The 22,406-nt window shown below is 51.9% G+C and overlaps 9 protein-coding genes across 9 annotated transcripts; 3 read left to right on the top strand and 6 right to left on the bottom strand.

Annotated features, from left to right (window-relative positions):
- Window positions 1-2,401: 2,401 nt before the first annotated feature.
- BDW74DRAFT_165147 (putative short-chain dehydrogenase/reductase) lies at window positions 2,402-3,445 on the bottom strand (the record flags this gene model as incomplete). The annotated part of the gene is made up of 2 exons (XM_073726381.1): window positions 2,402-2,514; window positions 2,569-3,445. The coding sequence occupies 2 exons, from the start codon at window positions 3,443-3,445 to the stop codon at window positions 2,402-2,404; spliced, it is 990 nt and encodes a 329-aa protein (XP_073588479.1).
- Window positions 3,446-3,850: 405 nt separating this feature from the next.
- On the bottom strand, window positions 3,851-4,259 carry BDW74DRAFT_173248 (uncharacterized protein; the record flags this gene model as incomplete). Its single annotated transcript, XM_073727760.1, has 2 exons — window positions 3,851-4,110; window positions 4,196-4,259. The coding sequence occupies 2 exons, from the start codon at window positions 4,257-4,259 to the stop codon at window positions 3,851-3,853; spliced, it is 324 nt and encodes a 107-aa protein (XP_073588478.1).
- Window positions 4,260-4,791: 532 nt separating this feature from the next.
- Window positions 4,792-5,603, bottom strand: BDW74DRAFT_173247 (uncharacterized protein; the record flags this gene model as incomplete). The annotated part of the gene is made up of 4 exons (XM_073727759.1): window positions 4,792-4,945; window positions 5,009-5,365; window positions 5,435-5,502; window positions 5,580-5,603. The coding sequence occupies 4 exons, from the start codon at window positions 5,601-5,603 to the stop codon at window positions 4,792-4,794; spliced, it is 603 nt and encodes a 200-aa protein (XP_073588477.1).
- Window positions 5,604-6,583: 980 nt separating this feature from the next.
- BDW74DRAFT_173246 (aurora family serine/threonine-protein kinase) lies at window positions 6,584-8,104 on the top strand (the record flags this gene model as incomplete). Its single annotated transcript, XM_073727758.1, has 4 exons — window positions 6,584-6,613; window positions 6,669-6,773; window positions 6,843-7,910; window positions 8,006-8,104. The coding sequence occupies 4 exons, from the start codon at window positions 6,584-6,586 to the stop codon at window positions 8,102-8,104; spliced, it is 1,302 nt and encodes a 433-aa protein (XP_073588476.1).
- A 539-nt stretch (window positions 8,105-8,643) lies between these two features.
- BDW74DRAFT_143656 (uncharacterized protein) lies at window positions 8,644-11,337 on the bottom strand. Its single transcript, XM_073722898.1, has one exon. It carries the CDS (start codon window positions 11,240-11,242, stop codon window positions 8,717-8,719), a length of 2,526 nt encoding a protein of 841 aa, XP_073588475.1. The 5' UTR covers window positions 11,243-11,337; the 3' UTR covers window positions 8,644-8,716.
- A 106-nt stretch (window positions 11,338-11,443) lies between these two features.
- Window positions 11,444-14,046, top strand: BDW74DRAFT_43258 (uncharacterized protein). Its single transcript, XM_073732776.1, has 3 exons — window positions 11,444-12,958; window positions 13,016-13,432; window positions 13,489-14,046. Exons 1-3 carry the CDS (start codon window positions 11,567-11,569, stop codon window positions 14,011-14,013), a joined length of 2,334 nt encoding a protein of 777 aa, XP_073588474.1. The 5' UTR covers window positions 11,444-11,566; the 3' UTR covers window positions 14,014-14,046.
- A 1,215-nt stretch (window positions 14,047-15,261) lies between these two features.
- Window positions 15,262-17,009, bottom strand: BDW74DRAFT_165143 (amidohydrolase family protein; the record flags this gene model as incomplete). The annotated part of the gene is made up of 3 exons (XM_073726380.1): window positions 15,262-15,344; window positions 15,481-16,480; window positions 16,560-17,009. The coding sequence occupies 3 exons, from the start codon at window positions 17,007-17,009 to the stop codon at window positions 15,262-15,264; spliced, it is 1,533 nt and encodes a 510-aa protein (XP_073588473.1).
- Window positions 17,010-17,234: 225 nt separating this feature from the next.
- BDW74DRAFT_186243 (uncharacterized protein) lies at window positions 17,235-20,274 on the top strand (the record flags this gene model as incomplete). The annotated part of the gene is made up of 5 exons (XM_073731223.1): window positions 17,235-17,357; window positions 17,407-18,086; window positions 18,152-18,611; window positions 18,665-19,060; window positions 19,948-20,274. 5 exons carry the CDS (start codon window positions 17,235-17,237, stop codon window positions 20,272-20,274), a joined length of 1,986 nt encoding a protein of 661 aa, XP_073588472.1.
- A 200-nt stretch (window positions 20,275-20,474) lies between these two features.
- BDW74DRAFT_173240 (SMP-30/gluconolactonase/LRE family protein) lies at window positions 20,475-22,115 on the bottom strand (the record flags this gene model as incomplete). Its single annotated transcript, XM_073727757.1, has 8 exons — window positions 20,475-20,692; window positions 20,759-20,838; window positions 20,916-21,012; window positions 21,077-21,286; window positions 21,348-21,455; window positions 21,515-21,708; window positions 21,774-21,928; window positions 21,996-22,115. The coding sequence occupies 8 exons, from the start codon at window positions 22,113-22,115 to the stop codon at window positions 20,475-20,477; spliced, it is 1,182 nt and encodes a 393-aa protein (XP_073588471.1).
- Between the last annotated feature and the right edge of the window lie 291 nt (window positions 22,116-22,406).

The following is a 22,406-nucleotide window of genomic DNA, read 5'->3' as shown; positions in this document are numbered from 1 at the left end:
AAAGCAGGCTCAGTGACGTCTGCGGTAGTCAGTTCAACCGCCGAGTCTGTGGGGCAATCCGCCAAGTTGGCATTGAAACTTCTCAGATTAAAGAAGGGGCAGGACCAAGATATTGGCCACACTTTATTACGAACACTGGGACAGCGTCAACAGAAGAAGGCCACACCGTTGGCTTTCTACGACTACGCGGCTAGCTGGTGGCAGGAGTATATGTGGTACATGTTCAATGATGTCGAGGCAACTGCGCATGCCCAAGAAGATCTTGGTGATCAAATTGACCTCGATGCAAGTGGACCAGACGCTCGACAGCAAGCTTCTGTATCCCAGCTTTTAACAAGTCTTTTCCGGGCTGTCGACGTTAATACAGCCGACTCAGAGGGCCATACGCCTCTATCATATGCAGCTGGATTTGGGTATGACGCATTCGTCAAGCTACTCATATCTCAGGGAGCCGAGGATATAAGCGATCATTCAGGAAACACACCGCTTATGTGGGCTATCAAAACCGAAAGTCCACGAATTGTGGAAGCTCTTCTGAAGACAAAGCACGTCCAACTCAATACGAGAAATAGCGACGGCCATACCCCTCTGTCACTGGCCCTTCGTTCTGCAGAGCCTACAATAGGGAAGAGTCTTCTGCAGCACCAAAACATCAATGCAAACCTGCAGGATGAATATGGTTGGACGCCACTGATGTGGGCCGTCAATGCCCGGTCCCGTGAGTGGGTAATCCACCTGTTTGGTCTGGCAAAGGTAGACCCTGATATTCCCGACCAAAAAGGCGACACTCCGTTACATGTCGCAGCCAGGCTTGGGGATGTGGACATAGCAAGTCTGTTGATCCTTGCAAATGCGGACCTGAATCCGCGTAACAATCTGGGCTGCACACCGTTTTGGATTGCCGCGTGCTACGGCCATACGGAGATGATCACTTATATGCTTGGAATGAACGACAATGAAGATGACACAGTCCAAGAAAGAGTTTTATTAGAAGCACGAGACGAAGAAGGACGCACGCCACTCTGTGCAGCAGCATTGAGAGGCCATGACAGAGCAGTCAATCTGCTAGTGAGCCCAGGTGTCTTGCCATTCACAGCCGGCTCTGCTGATGAAGCTTTGTGGGCTGCGGCAGAAGCCGGCCATGCCAATATTGTCCAGACTCTGGCGGAAACTGAAGGAGTTGACGTTAACTACGACAGCCCTACATTTGCGACACCACTCTGGATTGCCGCCTACTGTGGACATGCGGAAGTTGTCGAGGTCCTTGTCCAACACCCAGGCGTGCATCTGAACCCGATCAACAGGTCGCAAGTTACACCCCTCTGGGCAGCGGCTGAGGCGGGCCATACAGATGTGGTGGCACTTTTAGTGCACCTAGATGGGATCAACTTGCATGCAACAAATGACCAAGGGACAAGTGTGCTTCTGGCGGCATCGCGAAGGGGTCACACCCAGGTCGTAGACCTGCTAGCGAGTATGAGGCCCGCCCTGGTGACTCGTGAGCTCCTTACACTGGCTCAAGAAAAGTGCATGGCGGATATCGAGAACCTGATCTGTTATTTACGGTATAACAAATCGTTTCAGGGACACCTCAGAAATACGTTCTGGCCTCTGCTGCAGCGCCATGGAAACTACGCGCTCACACAACATGTCCACCAACTCCTCCTCCCCGCCATGTACTGCGAAATAGATTTTACCATGTTGAGGTCTACTACCGACATACTCTTGCAGACATTGCCCACCGAGGGAACGGAGCAGTCATATACCATTGCGCGCGAGCAGGCTCCCAGAACTTCTACGCCAGTCCGATTTGAGCTAAAAGAAACATATGTAGCCAATATTCCGGGCGTGACGACTGGGAGCTAACTATCGTTGGTTGTTCAGCACAAATTCCATTTTGGTCTCTCGTCTTGTTGGTGCTGGCCTCTGTGCATCTGTGGTTGACAAAATGAAGCATGGCAATCTTGAATGGAGAGATGCGTAGGGTACTCAGCCAACACACCGGGTCCGCGGAAATCTTCTGACATTTGGCCTGATTTAAATCACCAGTCGGCAATCATTAACGCATCCTCACCAGAGCAATAGAGGTACGTATTATTAATAAGCATCGCCATCCTTGAAATGACCAGATACCCAGATACCGACACAGTCGTCAGCTGACTACAATCCCAATAGATATCTATAAGCCATGTCGGTCCAATCAAGCATCAACACTTCTGCGCATCTAATCGACACCTCAGCAAGATGGTTAGGCGGGTTGGGCACATCTGCTATGAATTCCTTTCCGGGACAGACCTTCCTCAAGATCCCCGGCTACTGATCACATTCGGCACGAGCAACGATGGTATATGCAGACGAGCTGCGTCCATAATATCGACGAAGTACTGCGGACGGAGAAGGCTCATATGCACCATTCATTTCCCTCCTCTACAACTCCAATCATACGACAAGAATCCATCCAGAGCCGCTCCTCCAACTCCTTATTAAAAGCATGCCGCGCATAGCCATGACCCGCTGAATCAACCACCTCTTCCTCCGCAGCCCTCCACTCCCCACAGTCCTGCAGACAGATAGCGCCCCTCCCCATGAACTCCTGACTCACAGCCGCATAAACCGTCGTTGCAGCGCCCTGCTCCACGCTTTTAAAACTCTTTCTCTTCTGCTCGTCAATCTCATAACGCTCCATCCAACCCGAGTCCAAATGCCGCTGCACCTCCGTATACACATTCTCGGGGGACACCGCGAACCCGTGAACTCTGCGACTGCCATACAACCGCTCAATCTTCAACGCCATGTAGATATTGGCTGTTTTCGACTCTCCGTAGGCTTTAAATGGCGTATACGCATGCTCGCCAGAGACGGCGTCGAGGTTATAACTCCCCACGTGTATGCCAGACATCCTGTGTCCCGAGGATGAGACGTTCACGACGCGGTAAGGGAACTCAGGATCCTCAGACGCAGAATCCAGCATCGCGTCTTTGAGCATCTGGAAAAGCAGAAAATGGCCTAGGTGGTTAACACCAAACTGCATCTCCACGCCATCTCTCGTAACACAGCGCTCCGGCAATACCATAACATCCGCATTGTTGATGAGAATATGCAGTCGTCCACCCGAGCGGGAGAGAAACTCCGCCGCTGCATGCCGGATACCAGTGAAACTCGCAAGGTCGAGTTCCAGCGTCTTGACGTCCCCTGCTATGTTTGAGAGAGCGGCACGGTTCTTGTCGACGTTCCGCGCGGCGCAGAACACCCGTGCACCTGTTGCGGCCATGACGCGCGGGGTCTCGAGGCCGATTCCAGAGGATGTACCCGTTATCAGGACTATTTTGTTGCGCAGGGCGCCGGAGAGATTCTCGTCGCGGATGATTTGTAGGGCGGTTGGGCGGTCGTCGCCTGGGCCATGTGGGTTGGCGTGGGCGGCGGCGTAGCGATTCGAAGAGGGCATGGTGTTGTCGATTTGTGAGCGGAACTGGAAGCAAGATTCTTAAGCCCGGGGTTAAGTAGGATTGTGCGAGCTGGAGTGACGAAAGTACCTACCTAGGTAGTTGTGGCTGGGAAGGAAAGGAACAGGGATGGGAGAAGAATCTTATCCTGGGTAGGGTAGGCTTGTGTTAGTGTGAGTAGGCCGCTTCACTTTTGTTTGGGTGGACAGGGTATCTGTCTCGGTCAGGCACCGAAGCAGTGTTGCGTAATCTGGAGGCTTTGTTACAGGTTTCGCTCTGGCCTTATTATGAGATGAATTGGAAAATTAACCATTAAAAGCCTTTGCTGCCAGGGTTATTGTATGGACTGAAATAACTACCATACTATGCGTACTTCATATATTTCACCTAGATACCTCATATTCCATTTATTCCAACATATCAACATAAGGACAAGCCGCCAGCATGTCCATATTCCCCTGGACAAATTCCCAAGTCGTGACTTGAGACGGAGTTAAGGGCTGATACCCTTCGCCACTGTTGCATCTGCAAAGAAGAAGATTGAACTTGTCATAGCGGCCAGCGTACGAGAAATCGCCGTATGCGAGGACTTGAAGGTTTGGAAGGCCCTCGGCGCTGAATGCCCATTTTGCAAAATTGTTCATGTCTTCAGGCGACGATTGGAAATCTGCGTTTCCTTTAGCGGCCATAATACCTCCTCATTCGCCGGACTGTACGGTGAAGAATTTGACAAGGGGGATAGATCAGCTTACCCTCGCCATATCTGAGCGCATAGGAAGAATCGGAAGGCCGGCTTTGTAATCCAGAGCCAGCCATTCTACAAGCAAGGACAGCTCCGCTGACCCCGACGTGTAGCAACTTGCACGACGGCCTGGGCTGCATCCTTTCGAAATAACCGCCCTAGGTAGGTCCCAGTTAACACAGCACCAACTCCAATGCTAGGCCTTCCATCAAGACAAGACGGAGCGAAACATACCAGAACCCCCGGTGAAATGGATATCCCAACACAAGCCAACTCCTTCCCTTGCAGAATCCGCTGCAGGGATATATCCCACGGTATATCTTCATTGGCAAGGCGCTACTCCCCTTTCTCGACCAAATGATGCAGGACAAGACGTCTAAGAGGTCGACGATGACGACAACGGCGACTTAGCGTAAACTTTAGAATCTCCTCTGTGAGAATCTCCCACTCAAGCTCCGGCGGCGCTTGAAACATCAAACACAGACTCTGCAGGCCCGATATACAATCTATGAAATCGCCCAGCGTGCGCTCGAGGCTCCAATTCATGATTCTATCCCCGTACGCAGGTACCCCGGGGATATTGGAAACGAGCTCGAGCGAGCTTAGCTATACCGGGATCTGGTCTCTGGCCTCGTCGAGGATCGTTCGAAGGGAGGGAAGGGCGCCGAGGCAGTTCCGTAGCGTGAGCGTCTTGAGGTGTGTAAAATTCATAGCATACAGCATTGACATGCCCGTGTGCATGAACGAAACAGCCGACAGGCTGAGCTTTTCAAGTGACGGGAAGACAACCTTGCGCAATCTATGTTGGGTCTTGAGCACTCACTCTGCGAAGAAGTTGCCCATGTAGGGTTCTTCTGTGCTGTGCTGCTGGAATCCGTCGCTCCAGGTTTTCTCTGCGCGGTCCCAGTTTAGAAGGTCGAGGGTGAGAGATTGGATTTTATGGCCGTGGGCTTGGATGCGGGCTCGGAGGGATTCGAAGTCGGTGTAGCGGCTTAGGCCTTTCCATTCTATGGGACGTAGCTCGCTGAACTGGACGAGGTCGATGGGTGGGTGCGCGTCGTTGTCTGTTCTACATCCGCTGTCTGCAATCAAAACAAGAGACTGTATGCGTTTTTGGCTTTCGAGAAACGACTTGTCGCTGTGGAAGATGGACTCGGGAAGACATGTTCCTACTTCCCATCTGATGCATGTAAGTAGTCTGCTCAAGCTGGAGGGAACTCGGAAGGTGCCTCCTGTTCAAGGCCCTAACCGGAAACTCCGTAGTTGATTATCTGGAAATCTTAATTGCTCAAGACTGCGACTCAAATCATACAGCACCTGTGATGTGTTAGTTATGGTATCCTGGCTTAATCAACACCCTAACTGTTGGTTGGTATAAAAAAGGTGATCATTACCTCGTCAGCATCCTCGAAGTCCATCATCTCCTCACCATCGTCAAAATTCTTATCAAGATCACCCTCGTCCTCATCAAGACAGTACCCATTCCCGTGTTGGTGTACACAGCGTGCTACAACGCGCTCATGAATGGGAATCCTCAAGCCAAAGTGCCGTGCATATATCTCAGGTAATCGAATGGTACGGCATGCAAAGTCACCACGAGGTCATTCAGGAACAGCTTCTCTGGAGGATCTATGAAAAGAGATCGATATAGGTATGGAATGGCTATATCGTGGAGACGGGTGCGAACTTTGCAGACGTTCTTCAGATCTTGACGGCTGGTTATCTTGCTGGAGCTGTGAGCAACAAGGTCATTCTTGGTGGCCTGGTGACATACGTGGTCAAGCACTAGATCGATTATTTCTGGCGGGAGGGAAGTTAGCATGTAGTTTGTAGGTAGTCCTTTGCCCGACAGCACACCTTGGAATGACCGGGGAAAAGAAAGTGGTGGCAGCGGGGCGGTGCTGCGGTACCTGACAGCAAAGGTGGACCAGGATGGATCTTGACCCGCGCGGATAACCAGAAGTCCCGAGCCAGCCGCTAAAAGCCGCCCCGGCTTTGATTGGCTAGCACTGAACCTGTCAATATTGACGGGATGCAGGTGGAGTATACAGGGTAAGGTGTATGGAAATACAATCAGGGCATAAAATGGCTGGAGGTTGATGGCTTACGGGTGTCCTACTCTTCTCTATTGTAGGTCTGGATAATTCCTCGTGAATTCTGTGTCTCTAATGATGGGCGAAGATCCTCACTCCCACCAACACATGATCCTGGTAGCATGGTTACCATGACAACAGCAGACTGCTTCTTTCACTGCTTCTTCTTTCCAAGCAACACTTTCCTTGAATATTGTCCATCGAAACCCTACAGCTTCGAAGTAATAGCTGTGGAATCATGTCGACGAAGGCACTGGAGGCCCGCTTGAGGCTGCTGTCAGTCCACGACGGAAAGGATGTAAAATATGGGACTGATTTTGCAACGTAATCCCAAGGTAAGTTTCATTTCTCTGGATTCCTATTGAAAGCACAGTTGATAACAAGAGACAGGCTGCGACTGCGAGGACTCGTCCGTCTGAGAAAGCCCAGCCATCCGCCCGCGAGACCTCGAAACCTGCTCCGCACAAACAACGCAACATCGCCATTGATCCGATCGTATCCGGAGATTCCCAAGAATAATGCCGAAATCCTCAACGAGCACGCACCCCACTCTCAGTCATTGAGATACCGAATCGAGTGACCAAGGCCGAAGGAGACCAAGCCGATGTCATCGAGAAACAGAGTGCTGCAGTTGATTATCCTGCTTCGAAGGCATCTCATAACAAGGACCGTCAAGTTCCAACACGCCCTCGACATCCCCTCTCTGGTGTGTCGCAGTCACCGGATGTTGCAATTGAGAGAGAAGAGGATAATGCTAGCGCAGACGACGTCAAGAAACAGAACACTGTCACCAACCAACGCTCTTCCCAGGTAGTCTGCGCAAGGATCAACCAAGCCCTCTCCCAACCCCAACGCGCTCACTCTTTCCCTCTCCCGGAGCCATCAGACCCCGCACCAGAAACAGGCGACCAGCCCGCCAAACTCACAAAACAACCAATCCCCAAACTCCTCCAACTAGGCTCATTGGAAATTGGCAAAGTGTTGGGAAAAGGAAAATTCGTGCGCGTGTATCTCGCCCGAGAACGGACGGCCGGGTTCATCTGCGCCCTGAAAGTGCTCTACACAGCCGAGACCCAGCAAGGCAGCGTACAGAAACAAGTCGCCCGCGAGATCGAGATCCAGAGTAACCTACGCCATCCGAATATCCTCCGTCTATATGGGCACTTTCACGATCGAAAACGGGGTTTTTCGGTACTGGAGTATGCAGGGAAGGGCGAGCTTTATAAGCGTTTGCAGGAGGAAGAGGAAGGGCGGTTTCCGCAGTGGAAGGCGGCGCAGTATATTGCACAGATGACGACGGCTCTGCGATATTTGCATCGGAAGCATGTTAGTCATCGCGATATTAAGCCGGAGAATATTCTTGTTGGTTTGCATGGGGAACTCAAGATGTCGGACATTGGCTGGAGTGTTCATGCGCCTAGTAGGCGGAGGATGACGCAGTGTGGGACGCTCGACTATTTGCCGCCAGAGATGCTTGATCCAAGACGGAGTTGTAAGCCGTACAACGAGAAGGTGGATCTTTGGGCTCTGGGAGTCCTGGCTTATGAGTTTTTGGTTGGGACGGTGCCGTTTGATGATTCGGAGGCTATGACAAAGAGAAGATATTGTGAGGGGGGATATGACCGTTCCGGAGTTTGTTAGTCCTGAGGCGAGAAATCTTATTAAGAAGGTGAGTTTATGATTCAGAAGAAATGGGGCTAAGCAGATACTAACGATGAGATGGTCAGCTACTCGTCCTTGATCCGGGGAAGAGAATATCCCTGGAGAAGGTACAGCAACATCCCTGGATCGTCAAGCACTGCCGTAGTGCCGTCAAAGAAGACTAGCCTTGAGCAATAAGCTGGACTCGCCGGCATTTCAAGTATTGCATAGTCTTTCATATCCCGTGCACTGTTCTCCATTGGCACGCTGGAAATGCCGACCCGTCTACCTGACCATGAAGTGGGAACCTGCTTGAGAGAGCCCGTCTGCGCAAACACCCCAAAAGCTGCTGGACGCTGGTTGAAGTCTTATCATAGGTATATCCTGTGTTCAAGTGCTAGAATAGGTACTTACTCAAATAGGAAGGCATTCAGATTTGTGGGGGTTCGGGCTTGGGGCTAGCCAGGGCAGACCCATCAGATGACCCATGATTGGATACTAGCGAGTTTCACCTCCACCTCTCGTAACAATTGAACCTTGGAAGAGCTTCCATTCTCACGGAGATTCAGCTATTTGTTCATGAATACCTACATAGCAGCAACCCACCAGACAATTAGAGGGGCTATGATCTGTCTTGGTCGCCCCTAAGACTAGTGGATATGGGGGCTGAAGGAGCGAATCCTAGGCCTGGCCATGCGCTATTCAAAACCGAGAAAAGGAAGACTTGAGCAGCAAGTATAAATGGTCCAATGATAAGCTCGGATAACTAATGATACAAGTCTACCACAGCACAGTCCTCATGAACCCTCCTCCTTCCCTGCTATGATACAAACCGGGTACTGCTGATACGGAAAGAAATGCGTGCTACCTTTCAGCTCCTCGAGAACCCTGCCCAGATTCCGCAGAAGACACTGGAGACAGCAGTCCCTTTGAATAATCCGGAGGCACTGGAAAGGGTCAGAAGTAGGCCGCCACTGCGATGCGAGCCACTGCGCCAACTGATTTTCACTGGTCAGCTGGTAGAAGACGTTAACACCTTGTCGATCGTCTGGCCGTGTATCATCGTCTAGCAGAACACTATTGTCGAAGAATAGGCCCTCCACAAAGTTCTGGGTGAGCGGGTAGTTGGCTGCCACCGGTGTGGTTTGCGGGTCGTACCCATGCCCGCAGGGCGCGGTGACCAGATAATCAGGAGTAAAGAGTGACGATAAGCTGCCGTCACCGATGACAGAGGACCCAGGTGTAGGAGCGGCCTCGAGACGCAGGAAAATTGTATCAGCCATGGGCATGATGAGAGCACGGGACTCAATCGACGGGCAGCCGTTAGTAGGGGAAGCCATGGTGAAGGTGTTTCTCTTCGTCGCAACGAGATTCTGCGATTGGGTGTTAATGCGGTCTGTCCGGATCTTGGTGTACTGCTGGTTCTCGTGCAGGATGCGCCCTCGTCGGAAGCCGAGATAGGCGCCCTTCATGCTGGCCCAAGAGTCCGGCATGGCTGCGTTTCGGAGAATCACAATGCCATCGATATCGAGACCCACCCAGTCGGCGGTCCACAGACGCTGTTCAACACTCTCGATTGGTATGCTATCTGAGCACAGCTCGATGGCCTCACGAATGTGCCCTTCGAAGTTGGAAGGCCGAGTGCGGTTATGACTGACACGTGGGGGTGGCAGCTCTCTGTACGACATGACCGTGGCAGACATGATGCGCAGATTGACGTCCCAGTCGGTAAAGGCCAGCCGCGACGCAAAGTGAACGGCAACGGCGATGCTTTGCAGCAGGTCACGGAATGTCTCATGGGGCCATTTCGCTGCCCGGTGTAGTACTGGGTCTGTGTGATCGTCTAGATAGTACTTCAGGCGCTCGAGCTCCGTATCTTTACCCATGGACAGACTGCCCGGCTCGACATATTGTCCGCGACGAGATTCATACGTCCTCCTTGTCTTCTTGGGTCCCTCTCTTTGCCGCCGTCCAAACTTTTTGAAACTTTTAAAGAAGCCCCCCTTGGATTGCTCACCTGGAGACGAATCGTTGTCATCATCATCGGATCCCTCGGCGTCAGAATAGCTTTCTTGCATCGGGTGTGGGTCGCTTTCATGACCATAACACGAATATTTCTCCACTTCACCAAATGGTCGAAACCTATAACCACTTCCAGGCGGACGGAAGCCCAGAATCTTCAGAATGTGCAAAGCCCGCGCCTGGATATCAGGGAGGGCAGCCTGAGTAAACGAGAGAAAGCCCTTAACATGCGGATACTGAGACCGATACAATGTTGAATGAGACTCCACGGGATCGAACGACTGGCTGAAGGTCGATATCTCATTGAAAAGCTCAATGGCTGCAAACGTCGAGATGCGAGAGAAAGGCACTGGCTGTGACTGACGCAAGTCCGGATGGTGCAGGTTAACAAAGTCCACGACGGAGCAGTCAACGCGCCACCCGCTGTTGATGGAGACGGCGGCTGTCTCTAGACAGATCAAGTCTTGAAGGTCTCCCTCCTGATAGAGGCCTCCAGCGCTCTCGGGGGCGGAAACCTCGAAAATGACCTGCGCCTCCTCGTAACTGCTTGTCATGGGTACTGGTGTACCGTCTGCTCTGAGTGCACAGATTCGGAGCCCGAGAATGTACGACGCGTAAGTCGCCATCCACGCCGCACCGCGGAGGCCAGTGTATCGGACCACACATCGGCGGTCTTCTGAGATGATTAGCCGGTGCATTAACTGGATCATCTTTGGTATATCCTTGACATCCGGAAGCCCTTCGTACGGCGACCCTTTTGACCTCTGGGACTCTCCCTCGTCCTTCTTACCCAGTAACGATAGGAAGAAATGGTGGTACTGTAAAGCTTTCTCCGCGAATCCCATCTTGCTGGCTAGTGAGGCGAGGCACTTCCGGATGTTCTGCAGCTGTAAAATGCCAGGCGTATTGTCCAGAGATGCTTTGGCGGCTTCAAAAAGAGACAGCAGTACCGCAGTACAGTTTTGCTCGTCCATGACACTCGCGACTGCTGCCATTAGCGCCACCACGTTCTCGCCCGCCCTGGTCTTCAACATCTGATCTGCGAGAAAGTTGGTGCTGGCTCCAATCTCCACAAGTTTGTGAAGCCAAAGTCGATCCATCCGCTGCTGCTGGCGAGCCTTGCTGAGTTTGGTTCTGAAGTCTTGAGATGCAGGCGTGTACTCGGCGATCATCAGCATGCAGCCGATGGTGTGAGGGTCGACGCCCGCCAATGCCAACTGCTTCAATCCATGGGCCCCAGCGCTGAATATCAATTGCGAAAGGCCAGTAATGTCGATCTGCCATTGCGGAGCGTCGGCCATGGTGTTGGTGTTTGTGTGTGAGTTGGTGAAGAATGGCGGATGGCGTGGTAGCGCCGACTTATGACCGTGGCCCGCAAGTTGGTTGAGGAGTGAAGTGGCAGCGGCTGAGCCCAAGGGTTTGGCAGTGCAGGCTCCATAAATAGCACTTTTTCACGAAGAGGCTGTGATAGCCGCCCGGGCGAATCCTAGAGGTTGTTAACCTGGGGCTAACGCACGGCCGCCAAGTTGCGGCTGAGGCAGTGCTGGACCCTCGTCGGCCGGCAAGCTGCATGACATGATATCAAGAGGAGCTCATCCAGTTTCATCAGACGCCAAATATGAAGCATGGAACGAGATTCAATGGATGCGGATGTGGAATTCATCCCTCCAGAGCTCTGTTCGCGGCGGACCTGGTCCGAACCGGTCGCAGCAGGACCGACAACCGAGCTGGTCCCCGTTGAACGACCACGGGCCCCTCCAGATGCAGACCTAGTCCATGGAAATGTCGTATTGAGTGGTCCAGTCCATTCCAAGATTCGAGGCCAATTGAGCAACGATGAAGAAGAGTCTGCAACCGTCCGGTACTCGGCGCTCACCTGCGAACCGGCCATGTTTAGGAAGGAGCGATTTACTCTCCGCCAGAAACTGTACATCAGCCCCCGGCGAACGGAGCTTCTCATCACCGTGTCTCTCTGCGACGAATCTGGAGTCAATCTCGGTCGCACTTTAACCAGCATCTTCGCCAACATCCAGTTCATCTGCGACCAGAAAGCCAAGATGTGGAAGCGAAGAGGATGGAAGAAATGCGTCGTCTGCATCCTTGCCGATGGCCGGAGTCGACTTACGGACGAGGCGAGAGCAGCCTTGGCCCTTCTTGGACTTTGGCAGCCAGCGCTAGCAATGAGCGACGTTGGGGGCAAGAAGGTTCTCGCTCATCTCTTTGAGCACACCACTCACGTCCGGTTACGAGAGGGCACTATACACCCCGTACCGGAGTATCTTGAAACGCCTGTCCAGATGATACTCTGCCTCAACGAAAGTCATCAAGGAATTGACCACTGCGACAGGTGGCTTACCGAAGCAATCATACCGGAACTCGACCCCCGGATGTGCGTCTTTGTGCCTGCCGGGGCAATGCCATCTTCCGACGCCATCTATCGGCTATGGGAACGATTAGACCTGCATCCAAGGTGCTGGGGTGCAGTTGGTCGCACCGACCTGGGAGCTTCGCTGCTGGCCTGGGCTTTGAATCCGCTGGCAGCCGCCCATGGCATGCATTTGAAGCTGCGGGGCTTGCTGGATTGTCCACTCCAGTCATTCATGGGCTTTGCGCCTGTGTTGCCAACTCAGCTTTCCATTTTTAGATGCCAGCAGGAGACAGTAAAGCGCAAAGAGCTGTCACAAGACGATTTGGAAGACGGGTCCATCCGAGCCAGGCCTATGCCGAGTGTGTGGGACAGCTTTATCCCGGAGCGTCGGCGATGGGCATTTGGCATCCTCTCTCATTATCGAAGTTTATATCGTCTAGACTATGTGCGCAAAGCCAGAATCCATGTTCCAGCTCCTACATTTGGCGAATACATGGTGGACCGCCAGAACTGCATGCAGGACAGAATTACTTTTGTGATCAACGCGTTGAGCACTATGCACAGCATAGCTGGAATGTCTCGAAAATTGAAGTTTGCGACTTTACTGCTATATCTATGCTTGGACCTCATCGTTTCCTGGTTCTCCATTGTAAGTTGCTACTGCTGCCATTCAGGCTTGTAGAGGTCTAGGGCTGACTCAGGCCAGGGCAACACTTTCTTGGTATTCTTCTTCATCAACCACTATTTCACCTCCGAGTTGATCATCGGCCAGCATAGTTCGGGGACAGAGACCGCCATCTTGACCTTGTATAGTTTCCTCTTAGCGATATCAGCCGCCTGTGCGCTCAGTCACCGACCACAAAGTAGAAGGCTTGTTGTCGTTCGTGCTCTCATCACAACCGGATGGATGCTTCTCGCAGTATACATACTTGCCGCCCTTATCGTGGTCGCTGTCAAGACCACCCAGCCTACCTTTTACAGTATATTGGACTGTGAAGCAGGCTTCAATGACTGGTTCAGCGAACAGCGCTTCTTCATGGCAATAGTTCCGCTCTTCGCCATCTTCGCGATGTGGTTTTTGGCTTCTCTGGTGTTCCTAGACCCTTGGATTATCCTCGCAGTTGTATGTTTCTGCTTTTACCTACTACTGTTGGCGCACTCAACTAAATTTACTGCCAGAGCCTTCAATATATCCCCTGCATCCTCACCCACGTCAACTTCATGAACATCTCTGCGTTCATGTATACCGAAGCATCTGCATCCGAGCTTGGGCGGCATCATGCATCCTATGAAAAATCTCCCCCCACGGGCTATTTCTCTAATCCGACAGGCAGAGTTGTGATCAACAGCGACAACGACGAAGACATTGACAATGCATACATCCGCATCATGCAAGACCTAGAGAATCCACCCAATCGCGAAGCAGCGAAACCACCCCCAGAAGATGACGAATACGGTCAGGCAGTGTATCCGGAGAAGGTTGTGCTAGCTTGGGCGCTGTCGAATCTGTTGCTTTGTGCGGTAATTTTGAATACCCTTCCTTCAGTCAAGAATGGTCCGGCTGAAAATAATTTGCGAAATATTAACACGGAGGCTTCGACGCTCTATTTGCTTATTGTATTCTGGGCGCTTGGGTGTCTTGAGGCCGTGAAGTTTCTGGGTGCGCTTTTGTATCTAGTCAAGGAGGCGATATACTTCTTCTAATCAATAGCATATTCCTTCAAGATTATATGATTCAATATCAATTTCTACGAAATAAAGAGAAGATGGAATCATCTAACCATGTAACCCTAGCACCTTGAAACCATACGACTTGTAGCTGGTTGGCTTCCAGGGCTTAGCCCGCTGGACTGCAGTTATGTAGTTGTTAGGGCTAGATAATTACAACCTAAAACCGACTACTTCCGACCTTCCCCACTTTCCTTCTTGTAACTCCGTATCGTTTGTCAGTGGTAGTATCCTCTCGCTCTCCGCAAACGCCGAAACGCGACTGATTGCTAATCGCCAAGGGGCCGAATTTGTCAGACGCGCTCGAACCAAGCCCTAAGACCCACTTTTTTGAGAGTTGTATACTCCACTCTCAGTGCCTATAAACTGCATCGACAGTCGCAGTCACTTAAGTCAATGCATCATTCAACCATTCAAACAGGTCCAAATCAGCTTTTCTTGCCATCAGATCAGAATGGAAACAGTCCTCGTCCTCGGCGCAACGGGGAACATCGGCGTTTCAGCCGTAAAGGGCGCGTTGGCTTCAGGGCGGAATGTCCTCGCTGTCGTGCGGAATCAGAAGTCCGCTGATAAGCTGATTCACCATATTGGTTCTACTGAGGGGATCAGATTTGTTGAGGCGGATGTCCTGACCGATGACGAGCACGGGATCGAGGGCGTGGTTGATAGAGTCAGCAACGGAGAACTGCCGGCGTTTCAGCACGTTTATTCTTGTGGTACGCACCTGACTCTTCCTTTACTCATCTTGATGTTCTTCAAGAAATAGCTTAGAATGTGGAAGAATGCTGATGTTTACGTTGTGTAGTTGGCGGCGAATACACCACAGATCCCCTCGTTAGCATCACCACCGAGCGGCTGCGGTATAATATGAGCGCCATGTTTGAGGCTGCATTCTGTGAGTCTTAATCTCCTCCTTACTGAATCGATTCTTACTGACAGACGCAAGTTGCCTACCGCGCAACAATCCCGTACCTCATGTCCCAGCCTAATGGAACTACCTGGACACTCTGCACCGGCTCGCAAGGCGACATCGCTACGCACCCTCTTCCCGCCATGACGCAGGGCGCGCTATTCTCCTTTGCGCTTGCAGCGGCTCGCGAGAATGAAGACACAAATGTCCGCTTTAATGAGGTTTACCTTGCGATGAGGGTTGAGGTTGATGAGGAAGCGGTCAAGCATGGGGTTGTTAGTGCGAGTGAGTTTGCGGGGGTTTATGAGCGACTCTTAGAGAGGGTGGATGTCAGGAGTTCGAGGGTTCTTGTTGAAAACAAGGAGGATTTGGAGGAGTTGAGAATTGTGAGGAGGTTCTAGTGTGTTACCTTAGGTATGGTTGTCTTGCTGCCATCGAGTTGAGAGTAGAGGGGTTAAGGAGATATAGCACCTAGCTAAACATCAACCCATCCACACTTCAACCTTCCCTCGACTCTATTCCATTAGCATTACGTCTCTCGCTTATCCCCCTAATAGCCCTCTGCGCCTCCCTCACAATTGTTCTTTCCTTCTCCCTCCCCCCATCCACCAAGAACCCATCCCTAACCAGAGCCACCCCATCAACCATAACAGTCCTTACATCCCGCCCCGTACACCCATGCACAACCGTCGTAACAGCGCTTACCCCGCTAGTATCATTCCAATCCCACGGCGCCGCACCAACACCATAGCTATATGGATCGATAAGCACAAGATCCGCCTTCTTCCCAATCTCCAGACTCCCAATTTCGTCTTCAAGCCCGAGTGCTTTTGCTCCGTTGATTGTTGCCATTTCGAGCGCTGTCTCGGCGGGGATGAGGCTTGCGTCGTGGTTCACGCCTTTGTGTAAAATGGACGCCAGGTGCATCTCGCGGATCATGTCGTAGTGGTTTGAGCAGGGGGCGCCGTCTGTGCCGAGAGATACTGTAATTGGACTTGGATATTGATGAGAAATCATCTCCGGGATGGACGCAACGCCCGATGCAAGCTTAAGGTTTGAAGTTGGATTGTGCGCCACGGCAGTTCTTGTTGCGGCGAGAAGAGGGAGGTCAGTCTCGAGATCGAGGTTCACCATGTGCGCTAGGACGAGCTTGTGCGTCTGTTTTGCGGGATCTTTTCTGTCACTCCCATTTGCTGGCTGCTGCCCGCAGAGTTTCGTATCCCGGATGAACTCCATAGCGCTGCATCCGTAGACATCATGGTAGATCTCTCGGTCTCTGGGCGCCTCTGCGCAATGCATGGTGATTGAGATGCCATGCTCAGCACAAGCCTCGCCAAGTTGACTATATAGGGCCATCGGTGCACCTCGTGGGGTGCCGGCTGCTGCCCAAACGTGGAGTTTGTCGTTATGCTGCCCATGATACTCCTTGTGACTGGAAACTAGGGCTGGGATGGACATGTTGATTAGATCTCGATCTCGGGGGTCCGTAATGGAAAGTTGTCGGTTTGTCTCGGGGAATTTGACGAGTTTACCCTGTCATTTGTATCAGCTTCCCCTCATCTTTCACGGAAGTCTTCTTCAGCCATGAAGATAGAATAAGGTAAATACTCACCAAACATCCCCTAATCCCCATCTCACCAACAGCATTGCGTACCCCCTCCCACCCCGCCCGATACGTAACCATCGGATCCAGAAACGACGTCGTGCCCGTCTTCAGCATCTCGGTAACCGTAAGACGGGCAGCATGATATCCGTCATTACCCTCATAGACCGACTCAAAAGGCCAGATTGCGTCGCAGAGCCAGTTGTGAAGCGGGAGGTTTTCGGCCAGTCCGCGGAGTAAAGACTGGACGAGATGCGCATGCGTATTGATTAGGCCGGGAATCATGATCTGCCCGGCGCAGGTGATTGTCTCGGACGCTGCATCTGCAATTGAGGCTGGTGGAGGGCATTTTCCAACTGCGCTGATGCGATTGCTCGTGACGAGGAGATACCCATCGTGAATTACCTCGCGCGAGGTGTTGACCGTGATTATTGTGGCGTGGAGGAAGAGGGTTGACATTTTAAGACGCTTATTTGTTGCGTCTGAACCAGATGAGATGGATAAGTACAGGAGTGAGGTGATAGCTATCGAGATAGCCTCGGCCGAGCCTTATCAAAGGCACGTATCAGTGGAGAGCTAAGAGTTGGAGTCTATCAGCTGCATATCAGTTGCAGGGGATCCCCGGGCTCCAAATATAAGCGGGGCACGTTTCTCACCTCTCCGCCTCGACGAGGCCGTTGCAAAATGGAGGCCAAATCCGCAACGCCATCTGAGACCTATTCACCACAGGGTGAAGTCTTGCCAGTGTCTCGCTGGCAAGAATGGCGACATTACCTAACAAGCCGCGAGGGCTGGATAGGCGACTACGTATGTCTCTCCAACTCCTATCTCTGATCCGCAAGCTAACAAAAGTCAGGACTACATGTACCTAATAACCCCCAACGTCTGGCCACTGAACCGGAAATACAAAGACGTCGAGCCTCCCTTCTACGGCCTCAACGACTCCGTCCCAATCCTGCTAACGCTCCTTCTGGGCCTGCAACACGCCCTAACAATGATCGGGTCGGTCGTATCTCCGCCACTCGCAATCGCCGGCGGCGCATTCTACCTCAACTCCGAGCAGACCCAGTATCTTGTCTCCGCAGCATTTATTACGACGGGTATTGCGACGGCGCTCCAGGTTACGAGGCTGCATATCACGCGGACGCCGCTGTATATCGGGACAGGGTTGTTATCCGTTGTCGCGCCGACCTTCGATATCCTTGCTGTCGCGTTCAATTATACGGATCGCCGGTATGCGGATGGGACGTGTCCGACTGATTCCGATGGAGGAAGGATGCCGTGCCCTGATGCGTGGGGCGCAATGCTAGGGACGATGCTGTGCACGGTCTGGGTGCAGATCGCTATGTCGCTTGTGCCGCCGCGGATACTCGATCGGATTTTTCCAAAGGTCGTTACGGGGAGTCTGCTCCTGCTCATCGGTGTGTATCTCATTGGTAACGGGATGCAGAACTGGGGCGGCTCGAGCAATTGTAATGGAGGAAGTGGGTTTTATGCCCTTTGTCCGGATACGTCGGCGCCACGGCCGTTGCCTTGGTAGGAGCCCTACTCTTAAGTACTATCGTCTCATGGAGAACTTAGCTAATGGGGATGACTTACAGGGGTGATCCTAAACTCATCGGTCTTGGCTTCAGCGTCTTCATCACGATCATCATTGTTGAGTTCATCGGGTCACCGCTGATGAAATCTGCTTCTGTGATTCTAGGTCTAGCAGTTGGATGCACAATCTCGGGTGCGACGGGGTATTGGTCTCGAGATCAGATCGACGCTACGCCTGTTGGCACATTTCTTTGGGTGCATACGTTCAAGCTGTCGGTTGACGGGGCGCTCGTCCTCCCTTTGCTTATCCTGTTTGTATGCGAAGCCGTCAGCTGTATGCCAGATATTCTGGCCACAGCTGAGATCTCTCGAGTTGCCATCGACGGGCCGGAGTTCCATTCAAGAATCCAGGGGGGTGTGCTGTGTGACGGTCTGGGGAGTCTGATATCGGCCCTAGGCACGAGTTTGCCAATGGTCAGCCAGGCGGGGAATAACGGGGTGATTAGTTTGACGGGGTGTGCTGTACGTCTTGTCCCCAAGTTCTCCAACAGCGCATCCACTAACGAGACTTATAGAGCCGCCGCTCTGGTCTCTGCGCCAGTGCCATCTTAATCCTCATGGGCATCCTCGGCAAATTCGGCGCCGTCTTCGGCTCAATGCCTCCCTCTGTCCTCGGCGGCATGCAAGTCTTCCTTTACAGCACGATCGCCGTTGCTGGAGTGCGCGTCTTGGGAATGGTAAACTTCACGCGGCGGAACAGGTTTATTCTCACTGCAGCGTTGGGAATCGGGTTCATGGATATCGTCTCCCCTGACTGGTTCAGTCAGGTTCTTGCGTATGATGGACCGAATATCAACCTCCAGGGATTTTTGCAGGGGGTCAATCTTATTATTGAGACGCCGTTCATTATTGCAGCTGTTGTGGGTGTATTGCTAAATGCTGTACTGAGGGCAGATAAGGAAGGGGAGTTGGTGAGTAGGTTGCCAGCTTAGTTTGAACCTTCCCGGGACTGGCATTTCAGCCATCGTTGCAGTAATAGGGAAACCTTAACAAACCTCAAATTAGTGCTCTTAGTCTTGCGGCACGTCCATGTCGCATCAATACGAACTCTCTGGTGGCCATAGTTGGGGAAGGTCCTTCTCACGCATTAGGATGATGCTGCACCAAACCACCCTTTCTGTACCCCTCACTTCTGGCCCCTTCTGCTCTCATCGTGTTCTAAACAATCCTGGAGTGGCATAGAGCTTATCAGGTCATCAGTACACCGATGTTAGCATTGCGGCATACCTGTGGGGTTGTGAATAGCAAGGGTGCAGTGAGTGAGTATGAGCTGTCTGACTTTTGTCGGAGCTTGCTGGTAATCAGGCTTTTTCCCAAGTCCGCGTTTGCGGTTGAGCGTTATTAGCGCCGTGCTGTGGATGAGTTGCTGAGTCTTGTAGACTTTGCTGCGTGAGGGAGAGGGAGAGGTAGGCCGAATGAATGGTGAGAGGAATGAGAGAAGTCTCACGTCAAACGTCCACTTCGATAACCAAGTTTTAGTCTTGCTTGACTTGAATATTTCGATGGGTGCAAGTACTCGTGAGTTGCTAGATTAACGTAAAGTGGAACTTGTTCAGTCAGACCAATTGAGTGGGCTGGACTGTATGCAGGTGGTAGAATTATTGCAATGTCACCGCCAGCTGTGGACAGCTGGAGAAGGAGCGGACTCTGCCCGCAGGTATAGTCTCAAGTCTCTGCTCCTCCCGTCGACCCGGGCCATCTTCTTTTCATCACATCTCCGTCACCCTTCCATCCCGTCTCTTCCATCCATGGATTGAGAAGCGCGATGGAATGTACGGTGAAGCTAAAAAAAAAAAAGGAATGGGAAAGTGAGCATGCAGACCTCATGACTTTGATGCGCAAGGCCGGGTCTTCGGAGTACAAGGCGCAGCCAAGGAAAATTACATCGGGACTTAATGAGGATGCGTACCGGCTTCTCTCTGAGGATCTCGCTCCGTATGAAAGTGACGGGCCTGGCGAGACGCAGGAGTGGAACCTCTTCGAGACGTACATTAATCCATCAGTGGAGACGTTCAGCGATGCGCACGATCTTGGCAAGATGTTGCGACAATGGTCCAATGATATGGTGGGTTTCTTGCATTGTTCCTTTCATCTATTGGGAGAGACGGCTCATCAGGCTCTTTAGATACTGATTGGCAAAGACGAGGATGACCTTAGCGAGAAAAACAGAACAGCAAGGCTTGGCTTGGTGCAAAGGGGGTCAGGACGCTCAAGCCCCTGGCTGGGATCATTCCCCGATTCTAGCTTGTGGGCATAAAGTATAGATGAAAAGGTGAGACGAACTCAATTCCCAACAAGGCCTACACTCGGAAGCCCCTGCTCCTATCACAACTCGCTCTCCACAAATCCGCCTTCCGCCTTCAGTGTGGCATAGTAAAGTTCTGTCTCTGCAGCTATGACCATACGACCTTTGCCCGCAAAGTTGAAGTTCGCTGACGTGGTCCCCAGCCAGATCTTACCGATGAGTTTCCCCGATGGGTTGAAGACCTGCACGCCGTCTTCGCAGGCCGCGTAAACGTTTCCATTCGTGTCGCAGTGGATTCCTGTATATATATATGTATGTAGCGATTAGTGTTTGTTTTGTGAGATTTCAAGGGCTTCTGACTTACCGTCCGGAAGGCGAGGGGTGGTGAATGCAAATGTCTTGCGGTTTTCAAATGTCCCGTCTTCCAGTACGTCAAAACGGTAACTAATAATAAAAGATGTCAGTTGCAGTAATTCATTTTATTGCCTGGTAGTGCCAGCGTAAGTCATAGCGAATCATACATGGAAGCGGGCTCAGTGAGATTCATCCCGTAAAATCCGTAGGAGATTCCCGAATCAGTAACGTAGGCGTATTTTCCATCCGGGGAGAATGTCAGGCCTAAATAGATATGGTATATATGTCAGGCTGTATTGATAATATATTGCAGGTGCTGAAGGTCTACCATTCGGATGGACAAATCCATCCGCCACGACGCTCACGGCCCCTGTGTCGGGATTGAAGCGGTACACCTGGTCTCGCAGTCCGGGCGCTGGCCGGAAGTCCTGCACATAGCCGTAGATTGTGTCCGTGAAGTAGACGTCCTTGTTGACGGGGTGGACGTTGACGTCATTGAGGGAGTTGAATTGCCGGCCGAAGAAGTTGTTGAGGATGGCTGTTCAGGTACAGGAGAGTTAGCAAATGCGAGTCAGGTGGTGAGTGAAGTCAGGACTTACGCTTCGCGGTATAGGGCTCCTTCGGATCCATAACGAACAGACCCGGCGCAATGTTGTCGCCCTGTCCCTCCGCAGTGAAGATCAGTTTCCCGCGATAGTTTGTCCCCCCTATACGCCTGTCAGCGACGAACTTGCATACCCAGTCTGGAACAGGCAACTATGCATACCATTGGGATTCGGGATCAGCGTCGTCGGATTAACAGTAACGACATTCACAAGCCCAGTTGCATTCGTCAGGTTTGCCACGGCTTCCGCCTGCGCGAGCGAGATCTTCTGTACGATGGCAGACTTGTTGAGGCCCGTCCCTGCATCTTTTGCGCCGGCGTTTTGCACGAAGAACATTTCATTCGTGGATCGGGACCTGTTCCATACTCTTCTTAGTCAAGCTCCCAGTATTCGTTGAGGTTGTGAGTATGAGCAACATACCAAGTAACAGCCTCATGGAACAAGGGGTCTCTCGCGGTCTGCGCGATCAGAGTCAAGCTTGGGTTTGGGCCGATGATGTCCAGGAACTCTTCGTCGTAGACGTGAAATGGACGGTTTGAGAGGGTGGTTATTGTTGTTCCTGGGGGAATGAAGAGCTGGTGATCATGTCAGTCGCAGTTGTCAAGACTATAAGAGGGGTAGGGAGGGAAAGGGAGAGGGTACGTTTGAAGCATTGAACTCAGATGGCGGCAGCGTTGCATTCAAAACATTGAAGGATATCTGGTTGATGAATTGCGCGCTGGATGGTAACTTGGCGCATTCCACGCCCAGGGATAGACCCATGAGGATGTAAGTAGCAGAAAACATCATCTTCTCGATTGTAAAAGAGGAAGAACTGAATACTCAAGGGGTGAACAAAAAGCAACCCAGACCTGGAGCGGGGTACCGCGAGATTTATGCACCAGCCGTGCATGAAGCAATTGCGGGGGTCAACCCATCAAGTCGACTTTTCCCGCACTGGAGACAGTGATCTTGGTTTATCCGAGTCATGAGTCTCTTAATGATCGGATATAGCATCCCATGTTGGTTCTCCTTCTCCGGCTCTCCACAAAGTACTGTACTATACGCTTGCGG

Source organism: Aspergillus multicolor (genome assembly GCF_047715735.1).
Source record: "Aspergillus multicolor strain CBS 133.54 unplaced genomic scaffold BDW74scaffold_2, whole genome shotgun sequence".
NCBI classification, from domain to species: Eukaryota; Fungi; Ascomycota; class Eurotiomycetes; order Eurotiales; family Aspergillaceae; genus Aspergillus; species Aspergillus multicolor.
This window is presented reverse-complemented; position numbering and strand designations above follow the sequence as displayed.

What these genes read in the sequence shown, in the direction of transcription:
- BDW74DRAFT_143656 (XM_073722898.1), bottom strand. Translation starts at nt 11,242, where the DNA reads ATGGCCGACGCTCCGCAATGGCAGATCGACATTACTGGCCTTTCGCAA.
- BDW74DRAFT_43258 (XM_073732776.1), top strand. Translation starts at nt 11,567, where the DNA reads ATGGAACGAGATTCAATGGATGCGGATGTGGAATTCATCCCTCCAGAG. An exon ending in TCGTTTCCTGGTTCTCCATT is followed by an intron (nt 12,959 to 13,015) that starts GTAAGTTGCTAC and finishes GACTCAGGCCAG; the next exon opens with GGCAACACTTTCTTGGTATT. An exon ending in CTTGGATTATCCTCGCAGTT is followed by an intron (nt 13,433 to 13,488) that starts GTATGTTTCTGC and finishes ATTTACTGCCAG; the next exon opens with AGCCTTCAATATATCCCCTG.